General features: G+C 32.6%; 1 protein-coding gene across 3 annotated transcripts; it reads right to left on the bottom strand.

Annotated features, from left to right (window-relative positions):
• Positions 1–1,179: 1,179 nt before the first annotated feature.
• LOC123677687 (zinc finger protein 73-like) lies at positions 1,180–25,406 on the bottom strand. Of its 3 annotated transcripts, none has more exons than XM_045614361.1 (4): positions 25,166–25,406; positions 7,686–7,900; positions 6,283–6,649; positions 1,180–4,035 (listed from the first exon to the last, which is right to left on the bottom strand). In XM_045614361.1, exons 2-4 carry the CDS (start codon positions 7,887–7,889, stop codon positions 3,167–3,169), a joined length of 1,440 nt encoding a protein of 479 aa, XP_045470317.1. In that variant the 5' UTR covers positions 7,890–7,900; positions 25,166–25,406; the 3' UTR covers positions 1,180–3,166. The 3 variants fall into 3 exon arrangements, with proteins under 3 accessions (XP_045470317.1, XP_045470319.1, XP_045470316.1); XM_045614363.1 differs by lacking the exon at positions 25,166–25,406 and adding an exon at positions 23,727–23,937; XM_045614360.1 differs by lacking the exon at positions 25,166–25,406 and adding an exon at positions 11,091–11,342.
• Positions 25,407–25,630: the final 224 nt, after the last annotated feature.

Genomic DNA, 25,630 nt, shown 5'->3' with positions numbered 1-25,630 from the left:
GCCGTAATAACTATTACAAGCTTCGGTAGTCCAGTTCTTCATCTAATAGTTATGCTATTATTTATTCATGGAATGAACTTCATTATTTCACAGTGCGACCAAATACCTGAGGTAAGACCTATTTTGCTTACTTCGAATCACGAATGAGATATGGAAGATTTTTTTATGGATCGCATAAAAATATTAACAACATATTTGTTACACAGAAAAAAGATCTCAGAGTTATTTTTGGCCTCAGGTATAGTTATTCTTGTAGAGGTTTATTCAAAGATATCAAGATTCTCACAGTGTATGCTGTTTATATCCAAGACTAAGCAACTTTTCGAAAATGATTTGAGTTGAAGCGGTTATGAAAGAAGAAACCAACAATTTTCAATAGATTAACACAATTAGCTTAGAAGGAAAATAAATATAAATAAATTCAAACATCATTTTGTGTATTGCTTTTTTAAATTTATTTATTTTTTTTTTTTTGGTTTAGGAGAATTGCATATTTTTCTTTTATCACGATTCTTCTTCTTGCTAATTTTAGTAACAAGAAATGAGCATTTGTTCTAATACATTCTATTATGCTAAAGCTAAGTCTTCCAATTTCATGTTCTCAGAGAACACCCGTTCCCTAGCTGTTGCACATATGAGAAAGATATGGAAATAAACATTGAAATCTAGTCGGAAGTTTTCTTTATTTCGAAATTAGCTCATAAACTGAATTATCCTTCATTCTCATTAATTTGATTCAATAATATCGGTATGCTAACTGTTTATATTTTATCGTTGTTGTATTTACTTCGACTTTTAGAACATTTCATTATCTTTCATTTATTGCGTGTTCTTGAGATTCGCGGCTGTTCATATTTTCGCCATTGTATTTTACTTTCAACTCGATCTATATTCTCATTATTACATAAAGCATTTTCGTTAATATTATTTATTTGTCCAATCTCTCTTAGAATAGACTTCTTTTGTAGTTAGTTGTAGCGATTTAGAAGTATCAATAGGTATTCGACCATTCATCAGCCTGAATCATTTTTAGTTCTGTCTGCATATCCTAGTAACAGCATAACGTTCTAAAAATCTCATTCGATGAGAATATGTATGGATATTCATTTTCGGCCTTAGATGGTCCCATATAATCATGATTCTCACTTCATAGGTAATGGGTATTTTAAAACTGAAAAATCTATTTCATTTCCAATATATTTTTCGACTTACACATTCTGCTTCACAATATTGGATTTCACAATAATAGTCTTTCCATTTATCGCATTCAAGGGCGAGATCTTATATAAGATCTCGCTCAGACTACAATGAAAAGATATATCAGAATCGAAGTACACTATACGAGTGTGTCACAATATTATAAAAACTTTACAATTTACCTATTGAATCGTAAATAATAAGAACATTTACAGTTATAAAATATTCATCAATTTAATTCTCCAAATGATTAATCTAGAAACAATGAATGAGTAGATCCTATAATGGGATAAACATTAACACAAGGTGCTGATGATAGTATGATCTAATAATGAAGCGAGAGATGATTATACATAGTGTCATTACTTGAAAACTTCGTTGCTTCTCATATTCTTCTGATGGATCATTTCCTAGAGCAATAGATACTCCTTGGAATTTGATAGGATTCTAAGATTCTGCTGAAGGAATATGAATGAGGATACAATTAATAGCTTTGCAGTTATGCAAGTTCAAACTTCGAAGCCGTTTTTGTACAAAAGTTTTTCGAAATAAAATTTAGAGGAAGCATCGACATAATTGTAACCTCATTGCAAGAAATCAGGGTAATGACAAACTTGTTCCATACAACCCAAATCACTGCGATGACGAATAAATATGTTTATATTGTCAATATACAGATAACCTTTTTCTCAGCACCATTTACTAACTATTAACAATGATTACTCAAAACTGACTAAATTTCAGTTCAGCTTCACAACGAAATATATTGCGAGGGCTATGCCCCAGGCACTGTTTTGAGGTAAAACGTTGTTCGACAGTCTTATCACAGAAACAAAAACAATTATTCCACACACTACCCAGAGAATACTCGATAACAAAATAAATACAGCACGAGAGCAAAAATTCAGATTTTGGCACTGTTCTAGTCATTGTGATGAATCGGAATTTCAAAAACTAATAATATCTTTACATAAAAAACATTCTTCAAACGTCAACTGATTAAATTCCTGAGATGGGGGGTTTGAAAAAGGTTTTCCTAAGGAAAGATATACAATAGGACAACACGTAGACGAGGTGAGATCCATACTGTGCGAAATAACTATAGGTTAATATCTACTAGTTGAAATTATTCCCCAATCTATTGCACTTATAAAATGAATAATATACTGGTATTCAGGAAAAAAACGAGTTCGCGAGGTAGGCTATGGAATTCCTAACGCATGCATCTTCGCTCTAACCATAGGTCTGATCCACAATAAAGGAAGGAAAATTTTAGTTTGAGTTTCAACGTATCTATTATGTAAGCTACGCCATTGGTTAGGAAGTCCTACTTCGAGCTCGTTTTTTTTTTTTGAACATCCGATATTTTCTATTTTCACTGAAAGTCGTAGTAGGAAGAAGATAAAATTGGAAGAGAGACATCTCTAAATGATTTTTCGAAATGTGTTGATCATCCTGAAGATAACACTTCATAGTTTTCTTCTGGTGATTGGACAACATTAGCTATGACGTAATTCTCTTGTAATAAACGTAATTTTTGAATGACACTGGAATCTCTCGGAATAATTTTTAAATATATTTCAATTCTGATGTAAATTGATCTGAAACTGATTCAAATATAAAGAGATGATGTCTCCATTCAATTTGGGAAAATGTATCATCATAATTTCAACTAGTCATATTATTTCATAGATGATTAAATCTGTAACTACTAAATTAAAGATATTTTACCATAACATAAGATATAATGATCAGTCTGCAAGTTCATGAGCATAGTCAGTCTTTCTTCAAGAAGGCATATTCAGAGACAGTACCTCTTTCATCCACTCTACTGTCTACGCCCATGTAACAATCCTCCAAGAAATCTAGATACAATGCTAGAACGATGCTGAAAGCGATTTTCACCCAGTATACGGACACCCTGTGATTACAACATACGGACGCCAATACAAACATACATTCATTCATATTACGAAGCACGTGCATAATGGATCACCGAGCTATATCTGACAGGTGACAAGTCTTTAGACGATTCCATAGATTTCAGAATCATTTTAGATCTCTTTCTAGGCGGCAAACTCAGCTCTGGATCTGGTGAAACGGAAGGTGCAGGAGAAACAGGATTGGAACTAGGCGGGGTTAAGATCGGATCCTCTTCGGAGTGGATCTCGTCAACTGCTAAAGCCGCTTCCACACGTCTTCTGATATCGTCTCCTGCGTTGATAGGGGTGTATGAGACGGTTGGAGAAGCAGTAAGATAGGCTGGATGTCTCAGAACCGCTATCACATCTTGAGGGCTCTTGATAATATCGAAAACGTCCGAATTGCTGTACCTATCTTCCTGCTCTGTGACTGACGCTGCAGCTGCCAAAAGCTCCACTCCTGCTGACGAAGGGACGCCGTAATCTTGCGAAATGTAGCTCCTATCTCTGGCGTAGAAGTAGTACTTTATATTCGAATCGTAGTTGATTGGTATTTCCTGTTTCGGGAGTGGACTTGCAATTGGAATTTCCCTAGTGTCTTTCTCCACGCTGGAACAACTAGACTCGTTGGAGTTGATGGATGTGGGAGGTGTAGGTGCACTTTCCGAATGACTCTTGATGTGAGCCTCCATCGATTTTTTAGAATTGAAGGTGTCGTTACAGATTGTGCATTTGTACACCTTTTCACCATAGTGGGCCACTTGATGTAACTTTAGAACGTGGTTATAGCCGAATGATTTTCCGCAAATTTCGCAGGAGTAAGGTTTCTCGCCTGTGTGCGTCCTGGAGTGAACCTTCAGTTGTTTGCTACAAGTGAATCCTTTCTGGCACACTTGACAAACGTATGGCTTTTCACCTGTAATAGAAGGATTATTTTGTAGATCATTTAATTTTTTTTTTCATTTTGTAGTAATATTTCAAGTCCAAGATCTTCGACAGTTCTAGGAATTTGATAACTTCTTTATATATGAATGCTCTGAATTGCCTTTTCATGTGCAAATGCTATATGTTCGCCAATTGATTATTGTGTATCTTTTATACTCAGTTATATAGGAAGTGATAGGATCGGAGAAAATAATTTCCTCAACTTAATTTTCCCATAAATAAATGATTTCAAGCATGTTCTGGTATCTCAACGTTTTATCATAAATTTTTCGTCTCTTGAAAGCGTTAAAAAAATCGTCGAAGTTGCTATAGTCAAAAGTATCAACACGTTTGCATCTTTGATAGAACAAGACATGTATTGATCGAGAGCTCGAATCAGGAAAATGAATGTGCATGGTGCAGCAAACAACTAATGTATTAAATTTCATCCAAATAGCTCTTATAGTTTACTAACAGTTTTCAATGCAGAACCTGGGGAAACTGTTCAATCTATTTACGTGGAACTTGAAATAAAAATGGGTTGCTATAACGCATAGAGCCTCCTAGCGTCTACAATTTCTTATGCAAGAAAGTTAACACATTTTGAACTTCGAAAATATAACCATTATCTGCTATAATCGTGATGAACTTGAGTATTTCCCAGAATTTCGTTAACGAGGCAAAATTCAAAGATTCAATAAAATATAGTCTTCTGGGTACAAAAAAAAGGCATTGTAAAATTTATTGGGTTTTAACTCAGAATTAAAAACATAGACAGAGGGAGCGCAAGTTAGTGCGCAAAATATGTGCTAAAAAATTTGACAGATGAAGAAGAATTAAAAAAAACATTTCAGGGACCAATCTGAAATGCCTCCATTCTTTCTCCACAAAGAGCATACTTCTTACTTGCCAAGTGAAGTTAATGAAAGTTTTGTAGTTACTCAAACAATATTGAAAAAAAAATATCTAAAAACACTACCAACTCACAAAAACGCCAATGACAGATCGTGGGGAAGAATACAAAATTGATGCAAAAGCAGATAGAAACGGTTTCATATTTAACCTACATTTTTGATAATATTAAATCATTGTTCATTCGAAAATGAATCAGAATATGACAACGCCAAGATAATTATATTGGGAACAGTTTAAAATTGGGTATACTTCCTTTATCTATGTTTTGTTACTCCGAGGGACAGTTTTTCACATGTAAATAAATAAAAGTTTCCCATGATGCAGGTTTTATTCGTAGATGAAACCTCAGAAATGAATTTATTTATTCGCATGTGAAAAAACAAGGTAAAAATGGGAATTATGTATAGAAAAGTATAACTGATAAATGGTATTCACGGTTTTGCTGGCACATGGGTTCTTTTTTAACCTAATAATAACTGTATACATATTCTCTTTAGAGTATTTCACTGATGTAGCGATTTTCCTCAAATTTAAGCTATGCTCTTAGAAGATTCTTGGTTTTATGATATTCAGGATATAACTGAATTGGAAAAATGAGATATTCTTTGGATAATTTTAAGAAAAAAGTTTTATATACATAGGCCCGCAAACGCCTTCGAGATACCTGGTGTTTCTTGTTCATGATGATTATACCAGTTTATTGAATCTTCATTAATCTTTGCTAGATATTGGGTAAATGAGTAGTAAAACTTATAATTAATTTATTTCATCACAGCTTACTTACTGGATCTTTATAGTAATTTGGATTGTTCTGAGGATTACCAAAGAATTGTTTGATTTTTATTTTCGAAATCGATAGCAGGTACAGCATAACTACAAGAAACCAAAAAGTGTAGTACTGGACCAAAGTTTCTTTTCACAATTTTCTAAACTAGCAGTGGTCCACCAAGGAAAATTCTTAAGAAATGGGCACTGTTCCAGAAAAAATATCGCTCTGTAGATTTGCATTCAAAATAGGCATATAACATTATGAAAACTTCGAGTTAGAATATATATGCTTAATTTGAGTTGAATATCTTATGAAGGCAAGGTACTATGAAAAAAAACTTGAAAAAGATGGGACTTAAACACCCTGTATCTCGAAAACGAATCGTTCTCGGGCCAATGTTTATAGGATTTTTTTCTTGAAATGATCCGAGGAATCTGTCAATTTCGTTTTTACGTCCAATTCAGGAACACCTGTATATACAATGTTTTTTTTTTTCAATTTTGATCAAATTCGATTTGAACAAGTATAAATGAGTAAAGTGTTACACTAACATACCTGTATGGGTTCGCATGTGGATAACAAGTTGTCCAGACTGAATGAAAGTTTTTGAACAGACGGTACACTTGTGTGGTCGTTCTCCAGTGTGGATCCTCATATGCCTGTGTAGTTTTCCCGAATGCTCGAAAGCGCGAGAGCACACTTCGCACTTATAGGGTCGCTCTTTGGTATGGATCCTCCTGTGGACGCTCAGGTTTTCTTTGACACTGAAGCTCTTGTTGCAGAATTCGCACCTGAATGGTTTCTCACCAGTATGGGTACGATAATGTCTAGTCAGTCTTGCAGGTACTGCGAAGGTCTTGGAGCAAATATTGCAACGATATTGATCCTCCGTAACTTTGACACCGTGAGTTCTTTGATGAGTCTGGAAAAAAAACAAAAATTGATTTTTTTTTTACAATTTTCGCATGTTGATTCTATCAAGAAAGTACTGAGAATTGATCATTACAAACGCCAAACATAAGAAATTTCTGGTAAAACTTTTCTCTCCATATTCAAATTGAAACAGACCGAAATATGTAGAAATATATTTGTTGAATGTAACATCTTAACTTTGTAGGTACCTATAATAGCTTATACGTACGTGTAATGTACAAAATTCATAATCCATCTGAAGTCGAAATGAAACATGCCCATAATACAAGGAGCAAATTTTATTTGAATGATTAGGTATTCACGGCTTTGTTTGATATTCAAGCTACTTGGCTTGAGCTTGATTTGAAATCAACTCAAGTTTAAGTCAAGTAGTAGTTTCTCAATGTCAAGTCAAGTAGTTAATTATTAATTATTAAGTACTTGACTCAACATTGGAAAACTACTACTAGACTTCAAGTCAAGCTCAAGCCAAGTAGCTTGAATATCAAGTTAAGCTATTCGACTTGGGATTGACTTGAAATCAATTCAAGTTCAAATCAAGTGAAGTATTTATTTATCAAGTACTTGACTTGACATTGAGAAAATAACTACTTGACTTGAACTTGAGTTGATTTCAAGTCCGCCAAGCCCAAGTCAAGTAGATCGAATATCAAGTCAAGCCATGAATCCCTAAGTCATTCGTAAATTTGCTAGATACTCGAAAACTTTTCGGGAATTAGATGAATAATAAATCGTACAATTATCTCAATGGGTTTTCAAGATATGATCTTTAGTTTGAACCATTATACCCATAAAATTTGTCGAAACAAGTGGCCTACGTTAAAAAGTACCATAGATGACAAGTGGGATATTTCGAAATCAGAATTTCATGGAGATTATGAATAGAATATGAAAATTGTGCATTCTCATTCCAGAAAAAAGGGTGGTATTTTCCTAGCCGAAAATTTCCAAGAGTTGTAGACCTATCGAGCACTAATGACTCACTTCGTATATTCAAATCATATTGAAATGAAAGATGAACTCACCTGAAGGGCTGACTTAGTAGGGAACATTTTTTGGCAAATCATACACACGTTCTGCTCGCTTGGTTTAGCAGATGCTTGAGTAGCGGTAATTGGAAGATCAGGGCTGCATACTACTTTTTTGACCAATGGGACCTCCTCCACCTTAGGCTGGATTGCAGGTACGGAAATGGAGGTCTCGTTGTAGAAGCCTACCATCTCAGGCATTTGCCAGTTTTCTGGAAGAGAAGGAGTAACCTTAATTTTGGAATATCTGATTTGTCACTGACACACAGCATCAGCATTGAAACTGATAATTGGTACACCATCAACACTAACAATGTACCAGAGATTTTTACTAACAAGCCGATCAAAGGCTCAAAGATATACGTAAAGTCACTATTTGACCTGTAATTATTCAATGTATTTTTTAATCTTATATTGATCACCCCTTTCACAAAATTCTAAATCATATTATTTTGCTATTCTTTGATATTTGTATTCTTTGTGTTGAAAATAGTTTTAGGTTTTTTTCGTTTTTTCATATTAGTTTTGAAACAGAGTTTATAAAAGAAATGTGTGCTCAAATACAACAAACAACACAAGAAAATTGATGATAATATAAAGAGGTTTAAAACACACTAGATGCAGTTGATACCATTTAGGTACAATTCAAATAAAAAAACATAAAAAGGAAAGCTCATAAGCACAGCTGAAAACAAAACAAAGAAGAGATGGGAATTTAGAAAAAAATTAACAAAAGGTAAAATATTGATACAGGATGATTGCAACTTGAGTACTAATGCTTTTAATGAGAATTTTATATTAGTTGGAAACACGATAAACCAAGATTCGTATATATTACCTAAGTAAGAGGAATTGAAAATTTTTATTCAGACAAAATTTTCAAATACCACCCTTACCTATTTTTTAGAGAAAATTGTATTTGAGTTCATAAATATAATAAAGAGAATAAAATCCAAAGAAATGATTGATGTATATGATATGACAACAATTGTCTCAAGAAATGAATTTTTCCACGAGAACTAAAAATTGCAGAAGTGATAACTATCTTTAAAAATGGAGACGGAAAAAAAACTGAAAATAACTGTTTAAGAGTTAAAGAGTACTGACAAGAAAAAAAATTCAAAAAATGTTTGAAGGAATATGTACATCTTAAAGATGTTGACATGGCATGTATATTGATGCTGTAAATATATAATATTATTATTATAGTAAGTTTTAACCTTGTCTAGGTCTACCTTGCCTTTATACCTACACAATTGTAAACATATTATGATAGGTTGACCTTATGTTGAATAAATTAAATAAGATTTCTCAATAAGAATTATGTAATTCATTGTTGAGTTCATTTTAAATAACTTAATTCTAGGATTTTCCCTGAAAGCTTTGAGGTTGAAGAAAATCTTTACGAATGGAAAAGAAGGGAGAAAGAACAAATCTCACATAGTTCAATATCAAATATTGGGATCCGCAATCATAATCTCAATCATCTCAAATAATCACAAAATGGTGGGAGGAGAAATTGCATTCGCCAATTTGTAATCATGCCATACTGACGTGTATTTCTGTCTGAATAATAATTTGTGAATTTCATTTCGTATCGAACAAAATAACTCAGATAGGTACTCAATATAATGCAGGTAGTACTGTTAATTTGTTGACTATTAAACACGATTTCGTTGAATACATTCTAATATAAATTCACGTCTTGAAACCCGAACATACGTGATAGCTGTTTGAATATTTGCTGAATCCTTTTATGATTAAATGTCCTCAGAGATCAATGAACGTAAAGATAACACTTGAGTTGTAACCAGAAATGAGCAACAAGCTCATTCATGCATCCACAATTTTTTATTCAACCATTAGGTATAATCAATCATTCTATTGGTGTTTCAGATTTTGAGATGGACATATCAAGAAATCATCAATAGTTAGTCAAGCTGGATTGATTCTTATTATTCGAAGAGATAAACTCCAAAAAAATCTATTCTCCTGAAATAATCACAATTTGAAATTTAGGGACCAATTTTCGAATCAACAAAGTCTCTTCTCTTTTTATAAAAAATTCAAAGTATAGAAAGCAATCTCGAAATCGACAAAATCTTTTCATGAAAATTTTCATTTATTGATTCATAGGTAGAAATACCTAACACAAATTGTTCAATGGGATATAAGTTCATTAGTTCTTCATTAAACCAATATTGAATGAATATTCCACCATCAAAATTATACAGTATAGCAACCAATTTCGTACTGAACATTTCGCAAATGGTTTTGTATTATTTGATTTGATTTTTGGTTTCTATATGACTCTAAAATACGAGAAATTTCTTTTTTTTCCTGGATTAATTCGGAAGTTTGGTATTGAATATATATTATTATAAAATTCTAAAGTTAAAATCTTTAGAAACTATATTAGGTACCTGACTTTTTCAGAGGTTTGCTTTTAATGCAAATGAGTTGAATATACTGAGAGATATTTTTTCTTCTCAGATTTCAATTTGAAAATAAATTATAAGGCAAAAAGCTTATGAGAAATTCATGGAACTGAATTTTCATTTCAGAAATAAATTCTGAAATTCTTTATTAATATTATTCCCAGTTCCTTGCTGAATACTGGAATACCTATATCAATGCGCATCAAAATGGCGGAACTACTGGAAAAATCTCAAGGAAAATTCAACGTTGAATAGAAAGGAAATTCCATTTGGTTCAAAATTTATTTACAAATTGATTTGAAAATTTTAACTTATTGAAAAGGAAGAAAATAGTAAATTCGGTCCTCAACATATGGAAAACTTATATCGAGTTGCATTATGTTTCAAAATAATATTCTTCAATATGTTAATTGTGCGATTCTTAATACCCAATCTGAATCAGACTTACTGATTTGAAGACTATAGTACTATTCAATAATTTTTTATTGTAAGCAGAAGGGACTGATCATCATTGACATATTTACGAAATAAAGTGAACAATGAACTCAAACGAAAACAAAGCCTTTGACCCAAAATAGTGAAATGAAATAGAGACATGCGCACTTTTCACTTTCCATTTCAAAAAAGATCGATATTCAAATCAAGAAAAAGGAGCGATGTTATAATCAAGTAAAAATATAAAGCTACCATAAGAATTGAAGATACTCATTGAGAAAATTCAATTAAGGAAAAACAAACATATTAAGATAATAGTTTATGCATCAATTTTTTTTTTACAATTCCATGTGATAAAATATAAACAACTCAGAGAATATAGGTCAAGCTTCCTGTTTTTGATCACAACAAGTAACCCATTTTAAAACAATAACAAACAGCGCAGACGAAAATAATTTTAAAAATTTCGGAAGGTATGAGTGAAATATTGAATTATGAATGAAAATAGAAAACATTGATTTCTACTAACCATTTCTTTGAGTAGTTAATTTCGGCGTATTTTTCGTATACAAGTCTTCTTGGTTTCTTTTTTGGGCCATATCATTGAATTTTGATCACTAAAAAAAAAAAATCACGTAACACTTGATGCACGGGTCCGCATACCGTGCGTTGTGAAAACGCAACTTAACAAGATAAAATGCAGCCTTTGAATGCACGCGCAAGGGAAAAGTTGACAAGTGCGTATACTGAGCGAGAGAATAGTGTTTTCAGGCCCCTCCTATTGCGTGTGCAATGCGTAGGACCAATATTTGGGAGTGGTGGGGGGACGACATTAGGTCGGTTTTTGACCTCGGAGTTCTTAACCCGAAAATCCCAACTAGCACCCCCTCACTTTCGTTCGTCAATATTACGCAGTCAGGGACGGACTGGCCTTCATAACTTAGTGTGATCAAAGTTTCAAAGCAATTTTTTGTGCATGGAAAATTGGTTTGCATCTTAGAGTAATAAACATAGATAGAGGGAGCATATGTCATTTTCAGTAAGCAAATTTTGTCCCCAACATGAACTATCAAATTTGACATGAAGCGCGCGGAAATGAAAACATATCAATGATAAGATATTTCACTCAATTCGCGAGTTTCTTCATAAAAAACGCACTTTTTATGTCCCAAAGTGAATCAACGTTTCATATTAACTCAAAATATATTGAGATAATTACCTAAATATATCAGATTTCCAGAAAACATACTTCAAACGCACCAAACGACGTAAAACAACCGATGACACTAGGAGAGCAAAAGTTTCCAAACCTTAGATTTCATCAGGTAGATACAGAAAATAATTAATATTCTGCTTATTATAAATTCGACAATTAGGAGAAGAAAAATATCGGATTCTAAATATTCAAATGTGCACATTTAATTGAGAATCACTCAAATAAATATATTTCATTGAATATAATATACATTCATAACAATATAGTAAAATTGTGGATTTGAAAATATATCACAATCCGGCAACGTAATCTAACCATGTTGGGGATATGTAAAAATTGCGTATAGTCCCTCTATCTATGTCCATTACTCTATGGTTTGCATTCGAACATAAACTCCGTAGGTACTTATGAAAATACCCTGCGATTGAGCGTATGATAAACGAAAACTGGAAAGTCCATGACTCATAATGGTTTGTTATTTTCGATAATAAACCTTGGGAATCGTTATGGGGAAAAACAAAATGTAAGCCCTCTGAAATCAACACACTTGGCGTTGAATAATAATAGTAATAATGCTTATTCATTGTGATACATAAACATACAATTTTCCATCACATTAAAGTGATCCTATGGCCTGGACAATGATTGCAAATCATATGTCAAAACTTGTCTATAATAGAATCCAAAAATAGAATGTGAAAATTCCGTTCGTTTTACGATCAGAGCTTTTCTCGACAACTATAGCAGCTATTTTGATGAAATTTGGTAAATTGGTTGATCCTAGTTCGATAAAAAATTCTGAAATAAACAAATAACAAACAATAATTTTAATTATGTCCGGAAATCTTGAGGATACATAATAATAAAATAATAAACATATCTTGATATTATTAGATTCGATTTAATTCATGGAGTTTCCGTTGCACTGCGACCTAATGGTCTATTGTGCCCCCCCAACAGAGCTATCCTCTCCATTACGTGATATATAGTTCGCCTTCTAGTTCCAGAGTTATAATGAACTCCAGTTTCTGGGATAGCTACTTCCCCACTTTTACACAAGGCCGTAGCCAGGGGGGTCCGGACCCCCCGAAATTTTTTCAGAATACAGGATTATAATTTCACCGAAAATTGTCTCAAATTTTACTATTTTATTATTATTATTTTTTTTTTATTTTATTAATCGCAAACTTCGCAATATTTGTCTGGAGTTCAACTCAAGGGACCTTCCCAAAATTTTTTTTAGCTACGGCCTTGCTTTTTCAAGGTTCTTCTCCAGAGCATATTTTGCTTTGGCTACTGATGGCGAAGCATTTCGTCACCAGGTGATCCGGAGTTTCTTGCTCTTCCCCACAGAATCTGCACTCGTTATTTTCTGCTAGACCGATTCTCATAAAAGTGTGAAATCCAGTGAGTAGGTGAAGTATATATATTCTTGCTAAGATCCAGAACTTCTTGGAACTTGCAGTTTCAAAGAAACTTTTCAGAATAAATAACCCAGGAAGATTCCGTCAGAGTGTTTCTCTTTCAGTTTTTCCTTCTCCAGAAACTCTTGTAGGTACATTCATATTAATTTCATACTGAATACATAATTTACTACTCATCATAGTTTTGGAGTTATGAATTTTTTTCTAATTTGAATTTTCAGAAATAATTGTCCTCAATTCGAACTAAATATTCATTATAAATTTTCGTAACAATATAATAAAATAAAAAAAATTCCATAAAAATAAACCTATAGTCAATTTTTTTTCGAATGCCCCCCTAAAAAGAAATAACTCTGTACGCCCTTGTATATGCAGATCCGTTTAATTTTTATATAAAATATATTCAAATTTACTTGAAGAAATTGTACAATTGTTGAATAAGTAGTAAATAATATTCTAATTCCTTTAATTTTTTTGTTGGTACATATAATGAGATGTTTGGGAAGTTCTATACCTATAGAATTACTTAATTTATTTTTTCGGCAACCGTCCGGGAAGTGCTCACTTCCTGGACGCTTTTTCTCTGAGAAAGTAGCATTTCCCAGCCTAGTCCGGAAAGTACGTACTTCCCGGACTAGGCCGGAAAAGAATCATAGAATCCATAGCAACCGAGATAACGGCTGACAGTTCATATGGAATCAGTTGTCAAAAATTTGCATGTTTTTTTATCGCAATCGCAATAAAATATGGAAAGCAGTAGCGATAGTGTTATTTTACATGATTGCCGAAAAAATATTGTACGCAACACGCCCGAAAATGGTTTTTTTGGACTCACAGACTTCCAGGACTCGCTTACGCTCGTCCTGGAATTTTGTCTATTCGTCCAAAAAAACCCTAATTTCCGGACTTGTTACGTAAATTACTATTGTAAGTCTACTGACAGAAAATCATTTGCTATATGTATATCATTCATCCCCAAAATTAGGAAATTTGTGAAAAATTCATTTCTCATCATAAATTTGGCGTCTCATAATAATGAACATGTTATTAATTTAATACTGAATAGTTCACTTTTACCGCAAAGTCTTTGTTCTGATATTTCCGGAAAAATTAATTTAAAAAATGTTATTCGAGTTTCTGAAAATATTATTAGTGGTTGAAACTTCACCGCTAGATATCTATCATAAAATTTGCAGTGTTTTAAGAAAGTTCAATACACAATATTACTCAAGAAAAAAATTACGAATAATTTTTTTTTAAACCAAAACTTTTTTTAGGCGAAACTTTTTTGCATTGACAATACTCATAATAATGTTACTAAAAATCAAAAAGACTTTGCATCATCAAAAATATGTATCTAATATATTTCAAGTTTCATAAAAACATCTTATAGATTATCTTAAGAATTTCAGCATTATATAGGAAAATAGACCTAAAAAAACCCATGTTCATAAGAACTAAAAATAGATTAATCTCGCCAAACAAAATAAATTGAAACTCAACATTATTATTGCTGACTTATCGTTTCATGTAAATCCTTTGTATATAAAAATCAAACAATAGGTGCATCTGATTTCCGCAATTTATAACTAGAATATTGCAACGACTGATTACAATTACTACATCATTGTCATTTTGTTAATATCGTTCATTGTTTCTCTCATCACTCCAAAATGTAATAAGGATGAAACCACAGCTCCGAATCTACGTCGATTCAACAACTTCGATCAGATATCCAATTTGTTCAACAAGCCACACGCCATAAAACGTTCATAGTACCCAGTACGAATGAAATTTCACCGAAGGTCAAGGAAGACATCCGTCAGTAGTTCCGCCTTATAAAGTGGTGAAAGTTGAACGAAAGAGTTTCAAAGGCCGAAGCCATCCAAAATTATACATGTCTAGTCCTATGGCTCACGATCACCTGCGCGGATAAAATCACAAGTGAACTTTTTATGGGCACATGAATAACAATATCATTGTCGTTGGAGAGACATAAGCATCCAAAAATACGAGAATAAGAAACCTGGACCGGATTCGTTGTGAATATATGGAAGGATGTGATGCTAGAAGTTGAAATATGGAAAAATCTTCAAATCAAGGCCTGAGATGCAATACTGGAAAGTAAAAGTCCTTTCAGAAAAATAGTTATTTTTAATCCCGAGGTGAACGGTTAGTATAATTCGCTGAGGGATTAAAAAACACTTAAGTCACTTTGGAAAAATATTTAAGAGATTCAGTAACAAATAAATTAATTTGTAAAAAACGTGTCAGATTGCCTGAGGTTTTTTTTGTATAAGGATTGAATTTTTTTTCCCTATACGCCTCTACTATAATTTTTCCAATTTTATACTATTTTCTAAGTGGGAGACTTTTCTACCTTCTGCTAACACTTTTTTCTTCTATTTGGATTCTTAAAAGAAGTATTTCCTCTTATCTGTCTTACTTATTGGGATTTGTATTATTAATTCCCTATTCTCATGCAGTTTCAGCGTCTGTATATTATCTTCTTTCTTTATTTATTATATAAATATTTTCTCAATATTTAAATTTTCAATTCTTCTCTAATTTGTTGCTTGCTTATATACCAAGGCGCCAACCGCTGTTTTGATTACTGTATTCACTGTACTTTCCAATTGATCTTTCTTATTGTCTTTCGTATTATACCACGTCACTCTTGCATACGTAATCCTTGGTATAAGTACTATTTTTATTATCTTCAATTTGTTTTCTAAGGAAAGTTTACTTTTCGGATTGAGCATCGGGTAGTCTCCCGTGCAATTGTTCTGCCTTTTTTCTGTTTTCTTCTATCAGCTGTTAAAGTTCATTATATCTAGAATTTCTGGAATTACTCCCAGATATTTTACTCCCTTTTTCCATTCTGATTTCTATTTTGAATTATCAGGTTGCTGTCTTGTAGGAGTAGTGTGCTAGTAGTATTGTTACCCTAGTAACGGGATATCACTCACTTTAAATCTTTAGGTATTAAAAGTACCATATTAGTCCCTGAAATTAGGGATTAAAACTACTAGTTCAATCCCTGAAGTGTATTACATATATTTTCGAATTTGGAGTCGTTTTATGGATATATCCTCGCCACTGGTTGAAATCAGTATTTTTTGTTATCACTAAATACAGGGCGTTCCAATAAGAAGTTTCATTTTGAAATTAAAAAAACGAATATATTTTAAGAGAAATCAATGGATTATTTCGTTGCAAAGAGGGAAGGTATGCCATTAACGATGAAAAACGATATCAGCCAAATGGCCGACATGGCTCCAGTTACAGCAGCATATCTTTTTCATGAAATTTTCCATGATCAATACGAACATTTGCCGCTGTATATCCTCAATAACTTCACAAATTTCATATTTAGACTGTTGAATCGATTTGGGAGCATTGGCATATACCTCATCTTTCACTTGGTCCCTAAGCAAGAAGTCTAAAGGTGTTGAATCACAAGAACTCAGTGGCTAATTTTGATGATCTTTTCGAGAAATATCACTGCCATGTAAGTTTCCTTGCAAAATGATTATTTCGTTGCTTATGTGGCACGTAGCACCGTCTTGTTGCGAATGAACGTCGTCCACATCAATATCATCCAATTCCGACCATAAAAAATCATTAATCATAACTAATTCCAAAGATGAACGAAGAATCGAGAAATCTGGGTTTTCGTCAACACCACAAGATACAGCAGCAATATTTTCAGTTGTTCTTGAGCGACTCTCGGGGTTTCTATTCCTGACATCACTAACTTGTCCCAACAGCTCAAATTTTTCCACCGGTTGCATTATTGCTGGCCAAGAAGGTGCTTCACTACGACCCGAAAGTGCTTTACTTTTGCTAACTAATGTGACTACAAAATTTTCACCATTTTGTAATGAATTTTAACAATTTAACGGCGTTGTTGAAACGTATATCGTTTCGGAATGGCGTAGTTTACTTGTCAAATGTCAAAAAATTACAGCTTCAAAAGTGACAGCTTTCCAGTTAAAGGGCTCAATGAAACCTCTTATTGGAAAAACCTTTGCCGAGAACGTATAAACATTCTGATGTGATTAACAACTTCGATATGGAAACTGTCATAATCTTCACATCTTACTCGAATCTTATGAATCGTATGGAAATGAGAAAAATTATGATAAAATTTGACAAGCTGTTTATATACCCTGTATATCATTGCTCCATTTCAAATATACCATTCAAGAGATTATTTCAAGTATAATATTTGACCAGAAATAAATTCCGAAAGGACTCATCACAATTTTGTAATATCAAATAATACAAATCACTTATATTAAAAAAAAACTAAAATCTCGAGAAGCGTGATTGAAGATTTGTTTGAAGCATCTTTTAGTCTTCATTCAGAAACCGAGATTATGAAAAAAACAGGCTGCTAATTAACAGGAAAACTAAACAGAATACCTCATAAATAAATTAGATTACTATCTCTTTCTTGCCTAGAGATATGGAGCACCATCGTTGCATATAATTTTGTTTATGTGTATGTTGCACAAAAGTATGATGCAGTTTTCGGTTTTCGAGTCGGGAATGATCTCAAATAATTGTGTTTACTCACTTATGAAAAATTATACATGTATAAAGTTCTGTGGCGCATGAATGAACGAATTAAAGTTCCCTATAATAGATATAAATGGAAGAAATAATGTGAAATTAACCGTGCCAAGAATACAATACCAATATTCCCCAAATATAAATTCATACCAAAAGACCATCAAATAAAGGTAAATCGAATAAAAACTAAAGACCGACGGCGTCCAAACTTTAATTTATCAACTAAATAGCGTTATTCACGAATGAAGAATTAATGAATAGCGTTGTCCCAGTCGAGTCACCGAAATAGATAAGGAGTGTTTCAACATTTAAAACACGCGTAGCGATAAAGCCTGATTGTGGAAACATCTCAATTATTGAATAAATTATTGAACCGCCATGGTCGTCTGGCCCAGATCTTTGATTTATTAACAAATCCATTAGTACCGATCCGAACAGGAAAATTATTGCACCTGTTTTTTAATTATGAAAGTGTGCCAATTTTAGGACATTTCTGACCGATCTTAAACCAGAATGGTGAACTATCCTAGAGAAGACAAAACAATAGTAAAAAAATTCGAGAAAAACACTGATTTAGTGTCCGCCGATTTCGCCACTAAAGACCACAGAACAAAACTATATATTCATATGAAATTTGATTCATTATGTCATTGGTGCCGGTTAGTTTATTTAGATGATGGGTTCTGATGATACGATCTTGACATTTCCATTTTTGAATATTATTATCTCAGTAGCATATTATGAATTAATTCTGCTTTTTACTCATGGGCGCCCGCAGAAATTTTTCTCAGGGGGGGCAAAATGAAAATTATTGAAAAACGTCCATGATTGTATAGGCGAAATCAGTATTCCGTTTTTTTCTATTTCTGTATTTATATTCATAAGAGGGGGGAGGGCTATGCAAGAAAAAAAAATTCAATATCTAGTAATTTTGAATTCTTTGGCAAAAAATTGAACAAAGAAAAAAAGCATTACATGTTCTTTCGAGAATCTCGTTTCAAGGACAGGAATCAAATGATTTAAATAATGGAAGTAATCTTCAGCTGAATCTGCTTAATAATTAGATCTGTACATTTGTCTACCGCAAATTCGTGGTTTTCCAATCTCTATATTGAGACTGAGCAATAGATGATGCTTTGGAAAAAATTCTGTGAAGCATGCATCATCGGAGCGATGTTTTCCACATATTTCAATAATTAAATTTATATGACGGTGAACATCCACAAAATTAATAGAAACACCTTGTAGTGTATTTGCTATTGGTTCCAATATATTTGAATATTTACTTGCTACCGTCAAACAAACCACAAAAGTGAAAGAGTTTATTGCAGTCCATAACTGAGCAGCTCTTTTTGTGGTTGAAGAATTCATTGAAATTTCTCCAGATTTTATAGCAGAAATAGTTTTGAGAGTGGTTTTCAAAGAAAACTCGCAAATATTTATATTCAGCTGATCAACGAATTTCACAAAACAAAGGAATATTTGGAATCAGATTTCTTCTTAAAGTACTCTCTCGAAAAAAGAATATAATGTCCTTAACGGTGCCAATGCTATTACGAATTTCAGTAATTTTACTGATGTCATTTATTACTAAATTCAACCTATGGTAGGCACAATGGAAATAAATTACTTTCTTGTACTTATCTCTTATGATCTTTAGAACCCTGTGAATTGCACCAGCCATTGTTGAGCATCCATCATAACCTTGTGCTACAAGTTTGTCCAAATTCAAACCAGATTTTTTTATAAACTCAAGGATTGAAACAGCTATGCAATCAGCATTCAATTTGTTCAATTGTACGAATCCAAGAAACTCTTCATTCACTATAAAATTTTCATTTTGCTCATGTATACATATCGTATTCCAATAGATAACTGCTCATGTCCAGAAATATCAGCAGACTCGTCAGCCATTACACTGAAATACTTCGAAGAATTTGCTTCTTCTACAATATTTGTCATTGGTACATGCCCAGCTACCGAAATGATCTCATTTTGAATTATGTGAGGAGTATATTTTGAGTTAATAGCTGCGTTGAATAAATGGATCTCGAAATCTTTATCACCCGCGACTGGTCTGAATTTCAAAAAGATCACTAATTGCCAGAGTTCTTGGTGCTCTCTCCTATAGGCATACCGTGAGTTCCGCAAAAAACTATTGTTTTTATAATCGGTTAAATTTTTTTTTCTTTTTTCTGCAACACTTTTTTTCTTACCTTCATCTATTGAAGACAATAGGAGCGTATATATAACATGAATTTATAAAAAAAATGACACGCATGGAGTGCGTTCGGTTCCATGTTATTTCTTTACCCAAAAAGTGCTCAACGCGTCTAAAAAAGTTTTCAATTCAAAAAATACCTCTGCTATATGCTCTACTATATGTAGATATAGTAATTCCATTGAAAACCGGAAAATTGTTGTGAATCCATCATTTTCCTTTTTTCCTTGCCCTTTGGATTGAGAAAGTATTATTGAAGGAGTTGTGCTGAAAAATGAATCAAAATCTCAGGGGGGGCCATGGCCCCCCCTGGCCCCCCCCTGCGGGCGCCCATGTTTTTACTGCCGATCTGAAGAGGCTATATACAGGGTGTTTCATTATAAACTGGACAAACATATATTGTCGTGTAGATGACACCGCGAGAATAATTTTTGCCTTATGACATATACCTCATTTTCGAAGCATAAGCGAGATACAGGGTGTGCAACGTCATTTCTGAGTAATATTCTGTTGAGTGTGGTCAGTTATGTATAACCTTTAAAGTTACGATTTTTTGGTCATATCAGAGTATTTTGAGTGCTCAATTCAAAAAAGGTGAAGAACTCTAAAAAAAAAATCATAATGGCAGAAAACATGTAACTTTCGAGATTTTTTTTAATTTAATTTTCTGATTCAATTCAACGTTCTAAAAATTTCTGTGAAAAAATTCGTTCATAAAGCGAACAAAACATGTCTTGGTGCAGCGAACAAAAAAATTTCATCCGAAATTGTTGAAATGTTTCACGATTGAATTTTTTTTATACCTAACATTAATATGAAAAGAGAATCGAAAAATATGAAACGATTTCTTCATTCCATTCATTTTCAACATTTTCAAATTGATAAATATTTTTCTTTAAATGTGACCAAAGGAAAAATCTGACGATGTTGAATCCGGCGACCTTGGTGGCCACCGAATATTTTAATTATCTAAAGTTCACAGATTATTATAGATATTATATAAATAGGCACTAGGTTAATTTGACATATGAAACTTTCGATGATTTTTATAGTTGATAAAAAATTTATATATCTTGTTAGATATTTTTGAAAAGGACAAAAAAGCGATTTTATTTGTTATAGAAATTATTATGGTTTACTTAAAAAAAAAATTTTGAATACTTTCAAAACAAATGACTAAAAATTAATGATAATACCAGTGGGTTTCCACCAAATTAATTCTCCCAATTTAATTAATCAATTAATTAATTCAATTGATCGAGCCCAAAAATGTGTCATTCATTTTTTGCTAGCTCAAAGGGATTCTGAGATCCCCTAACCAGACAATGAATTTGAGACACCTCATACAATCTAAAAATCGAATAAAAAAATCTGTTTGCTAAACGCTGTGTTCAGATCTTCTCTTGGAAACGATATAATATGTATATAAAAAGAGATATATTCGCATAAAATATTATTCAAAAAACGGTTGCCATGTCATATTTTAGCTCAATAATCGGACCCCAGAAATTTGAGAAGCAAAAAATCGATGAACCATTTTTAATAAAATAAAAATAAAACTTATCCATATAAAATTGTTAAATTTAAAATATGTATTGCTAATTGCTATGATGATAATCAGTACAATATTTTTTACCTCAAAGTCACAGTACTTGGAATTTCGGAGTTATACATTTTTTAAATTTTATTTTCGAATTCGAAACTCGGTGCTAGATATTCATTAAAATCATTTTACATTCATAATTTTATATTTTTTTCCGTAAGTCGAGGCATTTAGAATAGGTATTTGCAAGTGGAAATAATAAACGAAAAATGTTTTCTGGACGACAAGTGGTAGCAGCAGAATGGCATCAATTGTCATATCACCAAATTTTTTTTTAATCGTATCATCTTTCGTACTTTTCTTTCAACAATCGGCCACCAAGCTCTTGCGTTTTGATACCTTCGGACTTCTAGCATAAACTGTCTACTACAGAATTGAGCGCCGAAATGTCGCCACATGTGAGTAATATGATTATTAAAATTGTGATGTTTCATTCATAACTATCACTTGTCAACTCTTCAATTCAGTAAACATCACAAGCGCTTATCTACAGAAAAACATGTTTTATTGATATATCCATTAGAAGCACTTAAATTTCATCTTACAGATTTTTCAATATTCCATCAAAATGTCAGAAGTCATTGAGAAGACCTCATTTCCTAAAATCACGTGAAAGTTATTCTTCGGATTTTAGAAAATTCGAATTTATCGATCAACTCGTTGATATTTAGTTTCAAATCCATTATGTAAATTAAATAATTAATCAATTAAAACTAGAGATTAGTGAATCTCCCAATCAGAATGCTAATAGGTGGGTATAATATAAACTAACGTGTGTGTAAGACTTTACTCATACGTAATCATGCCAAAGACTGGCGAATTTCTCTTCGAGCCAAAGCCATAGACACGATTTCATAGAACGATCTTGTAGAAGGTCATCAACGAGAAAATAGTATCTTTCGGTGACTGTACTTGACCCATCTCAACTCAGAGAATGTGATAGTTGGAATTGCAAGGAATTGTTTACAACAAATGGAGGGTGTTGTCATTATGTATTTTTTTCAAAAGGTTATATTGAGCGCAACAGGTCTGGCTTGATTATCGGAATGATATCTTGTTTGTTTTGAACTTGTAGAATCAATTGCGTATTATTAATCGAAGCAATCATCGATTAACTTCGCAATCTAATTCAGCAAAACACTATTAAAATTAAAATTTTGATAAAACAAATCAGAAAGTTTTTGAGCTTTATTTACCGTAAGCTATTTTATCACATATGTTTCGTGATTTTATATAATACACAACGGCAAATGAAGGTCAAACAATTTCCTATCATTATTATAGAACTTCCGATTTTAATTGTGTTTTTCTGACATTGATTGCAACGAATCTCTTATTTCTCAAAGCGCATAGGTATATTTATATTATCAAAATCGAGACATTAATGTTGAAATGCAATTTTATATAATATTTGTTGAAATTGATTGAATTTAAATTGTTTTCAACTGAATTCAATAAACAACACAATTATTATATATACTACCAAAAATGTTTGGTAGTAAAAACGAAGAAAGTATTAACTTAGTTAATTATTAAATCAGTGAAGGCTCCATATTTGAATTTTAGTAAAATTCGTCGTGTTATAACTATTTTTTTGTATTTATTTTTTTATTTCAGAGGATCGGTGCCAAGTAAGAAATCAAAGAGAATTTGCAGAGTAGTTTGGAGCAACAGCATAATTTTTCACATTGAAAATTTCATAAAATTCTTTGTAAAAAGTTTCAAGTAGTGACTAAAATAATATTATATATTCTATGAAATATACAAATGTTTAGTAAAATTTTTTTAACTTAGATTCATTTTCCTCTGAAATAGAAACTGTTAAAACTATCATATACCTAGTAAATATAAATATAAAAATTTTAAAATAAATATCTACCTCATTTGATCCTTCCGAAATAAAAAGGGGATTCTCAAAAATGAAATTCCATTCCCAAATTATAAGGGAATGCAGTGTAATTTATTGCATTCAGTATCAATGAAGCAATATTTATTCTAAAGATTTAAAATTTTTGATTTAAGCTTATTCCGAAATGTAAATCGAAAAAATTCCAGGACGTTGTTGAAAAATTTTTGCAGAATTATCCTAAATATCAGTATTTAAAATTAATAAATAAACATACTAGAAATGACGTTGTGAATGAACCAGCATTGAACAGCACAGTATACTAATGCATAAACATGAGAGTTATCTGTCAATCGTTACTAGCTCTCGAATAACAACTAAATCAAACGATTCAAAATTTCACCATTTCCATTTCGCACATAATACCTCAACCTTGCACACGAATAAAAAGAATGTTCAAGTCTCAAAATCAACAATCACTCCAAGTCCTGATGAGCTTAATACGCCCCAGATATTCCGAGAATCTGTGACGGTTCAAGCCACGAGGCAGAGCAGCATGTGTGAGGCGAAGTACTAGTGCATTTCGATCGGTATCCAAAGTGCGCCGCTCCGAAATGAACTGGGAGTACACGAGCCGGCAGGCCGCAGTCATTCGCCTCCACGTGTAGCTGTAACCGCTTTTTTACAACGATCGCCGACCTCGACAACTTTGAGAGACGTAGGTCGTCAAGTCAGTCCGCCTCGCCGACCAGTTTAGAATCTTGCGACGTTGCCGTAACGTGCCCAATTTCGGATATCTCACGACAATTTTCGAAATGTTCTTGTTTATTACGGTCGATAATGAGCACTTAGAATATTTTCAATTGGAAATTTTCGTCGAATTGAGATTCTGCCTTTCATGTTTTAGGGTCAAACACAATTTTGAATGATTTTCCCCGAATGGGTGATGTGCCATGTTGTACTTTCTTGATGTTTTTCAATATTTAAAGCTTTTTTATTAGATAAATAAATTAAAATGCAATAAATAGTAATAAAATTAGTATTTTTGTAATGAAATAATTTCATTAGTTTTTCAGTAGAGAAAATAACGTCAAAAATAGTTAAACTGAATAAATCTATTTTAAATGTATTTATAACCACTATTTATTGTTATGATTAAAAAGAATGTCTAGACAACATATCCATGCATATTATCAGTTTCTGTGAATAACAAAATTAATTGAAAACATCAACGGAAATAATTTACCAATGGGTATCGAGAAAATAGAAAATATTACAGAATTTAACTGCAATGCAGAGTTGGCAACATTGCAATCATTAGAATTATTGAATGATACTTTTATTCTGGTGAACCTAATTAAAACCTAATGAAATATTGAAAATCCTGTGAAATAATAGACAAGCCTGAAATCAGGGCATATATTGAAATTCGCTGCGCCTATAGCGCAAGCGTAAAATATAAAAAATTCTTTGAAATATCATTAGTTAAAAAACATTATTACTGACATAAAGATCAAAAAGAGACTGGGGGATAAATCTATAAATATTTTAAGAATTTAGATCAATTCATAAATAACGAGAGAAATTGCAATGGAAAAATAATCAGGCCAAAATAACGCTCAATATAGAGATAGGTCATGAACTGTTTTAACATCCTTTAATGACAGGGAACTTTTGATATTTCATTATCGTCTTAGAATAGTTGTTTCTACTCACTTATTCTCTTGATTCGAGACAAATCTGGATGCTATCACAAGAACCACCGTAGAAAAAAAAATTACACAATTATTGAATTGCGATGACAATTCCAGTGGTATTCACACCTAGTGATGACTTTCCAATATTATTCAAATATAGAACAGTTGATTTTCTCAATTAAGCACAGGTCAAAAATAATTCCGAACCATACTTAGACGAAATCAAACTGAATGTTTTTACCTCCCTTCAATCAAACTTCGAGCACCCGAACGCTGGCGGAGTGAGCCGAACCTCTATTTTTCACTCCTCCGCTGCCCGACGGCCACGGTCGCTTCCTCGTGGAGTTTACAGCACGTGGAGGCGAAGTACTGCGGCATTTCAATCGGGCTCAGCGCCTGTTATAATTGTAGAGATAAACAGTATTTTTGTTGACTTATTACCTACATTGTCGCTGTGTTTAGATCGGTTGATTGGCGGAGAGCA

This window comes from Harmonia axyridis, chromosome 4, assembly GCF_914767665.1.
Source record: "Harmonia axyridis chromosome 4, icHarAxyr1.1, whole genome shotgun sequence".
In the NCBI taxonomy this organism is placed as follows: domain Eukaryota; kingdom Metazoa; phylum Arthropoda; class Insecta; order Coleoptera; family Coccinellidae; genus Harmonia; species Harmonia axyridis.
This window is presented reverse-complemented; position numbering and strand designations above follow the sequence as displayed.

What these genes read in the sequence shown, in the direction of transcription:
- LOC123677687 (XM_045614360.1), bottom strand. Translation starts at nt 11,160, where the DNA reads ATGGCCCAAAAAAGAAACCAAGAAGACTTGTATACGAAAAATACGCCG. An exon ending in CTACTAAGTCAGCCCTTCAG is followed by an intron (nt 6,650 to 7,685) that starts GTGAGTTCATCT and finishes TTTTTTTTCCAG; the next exon opens with ACTCATCAAAGAACTCACGG. An exon ending in CCACATGCGAACCCATACAG is followed by an intron (nt 4,036 to 6,282) that starts GTATGTTAGTGT and finishes CTTCTATTACAG; the next exon opens with GTGAAAAGCCATACGTTTGT.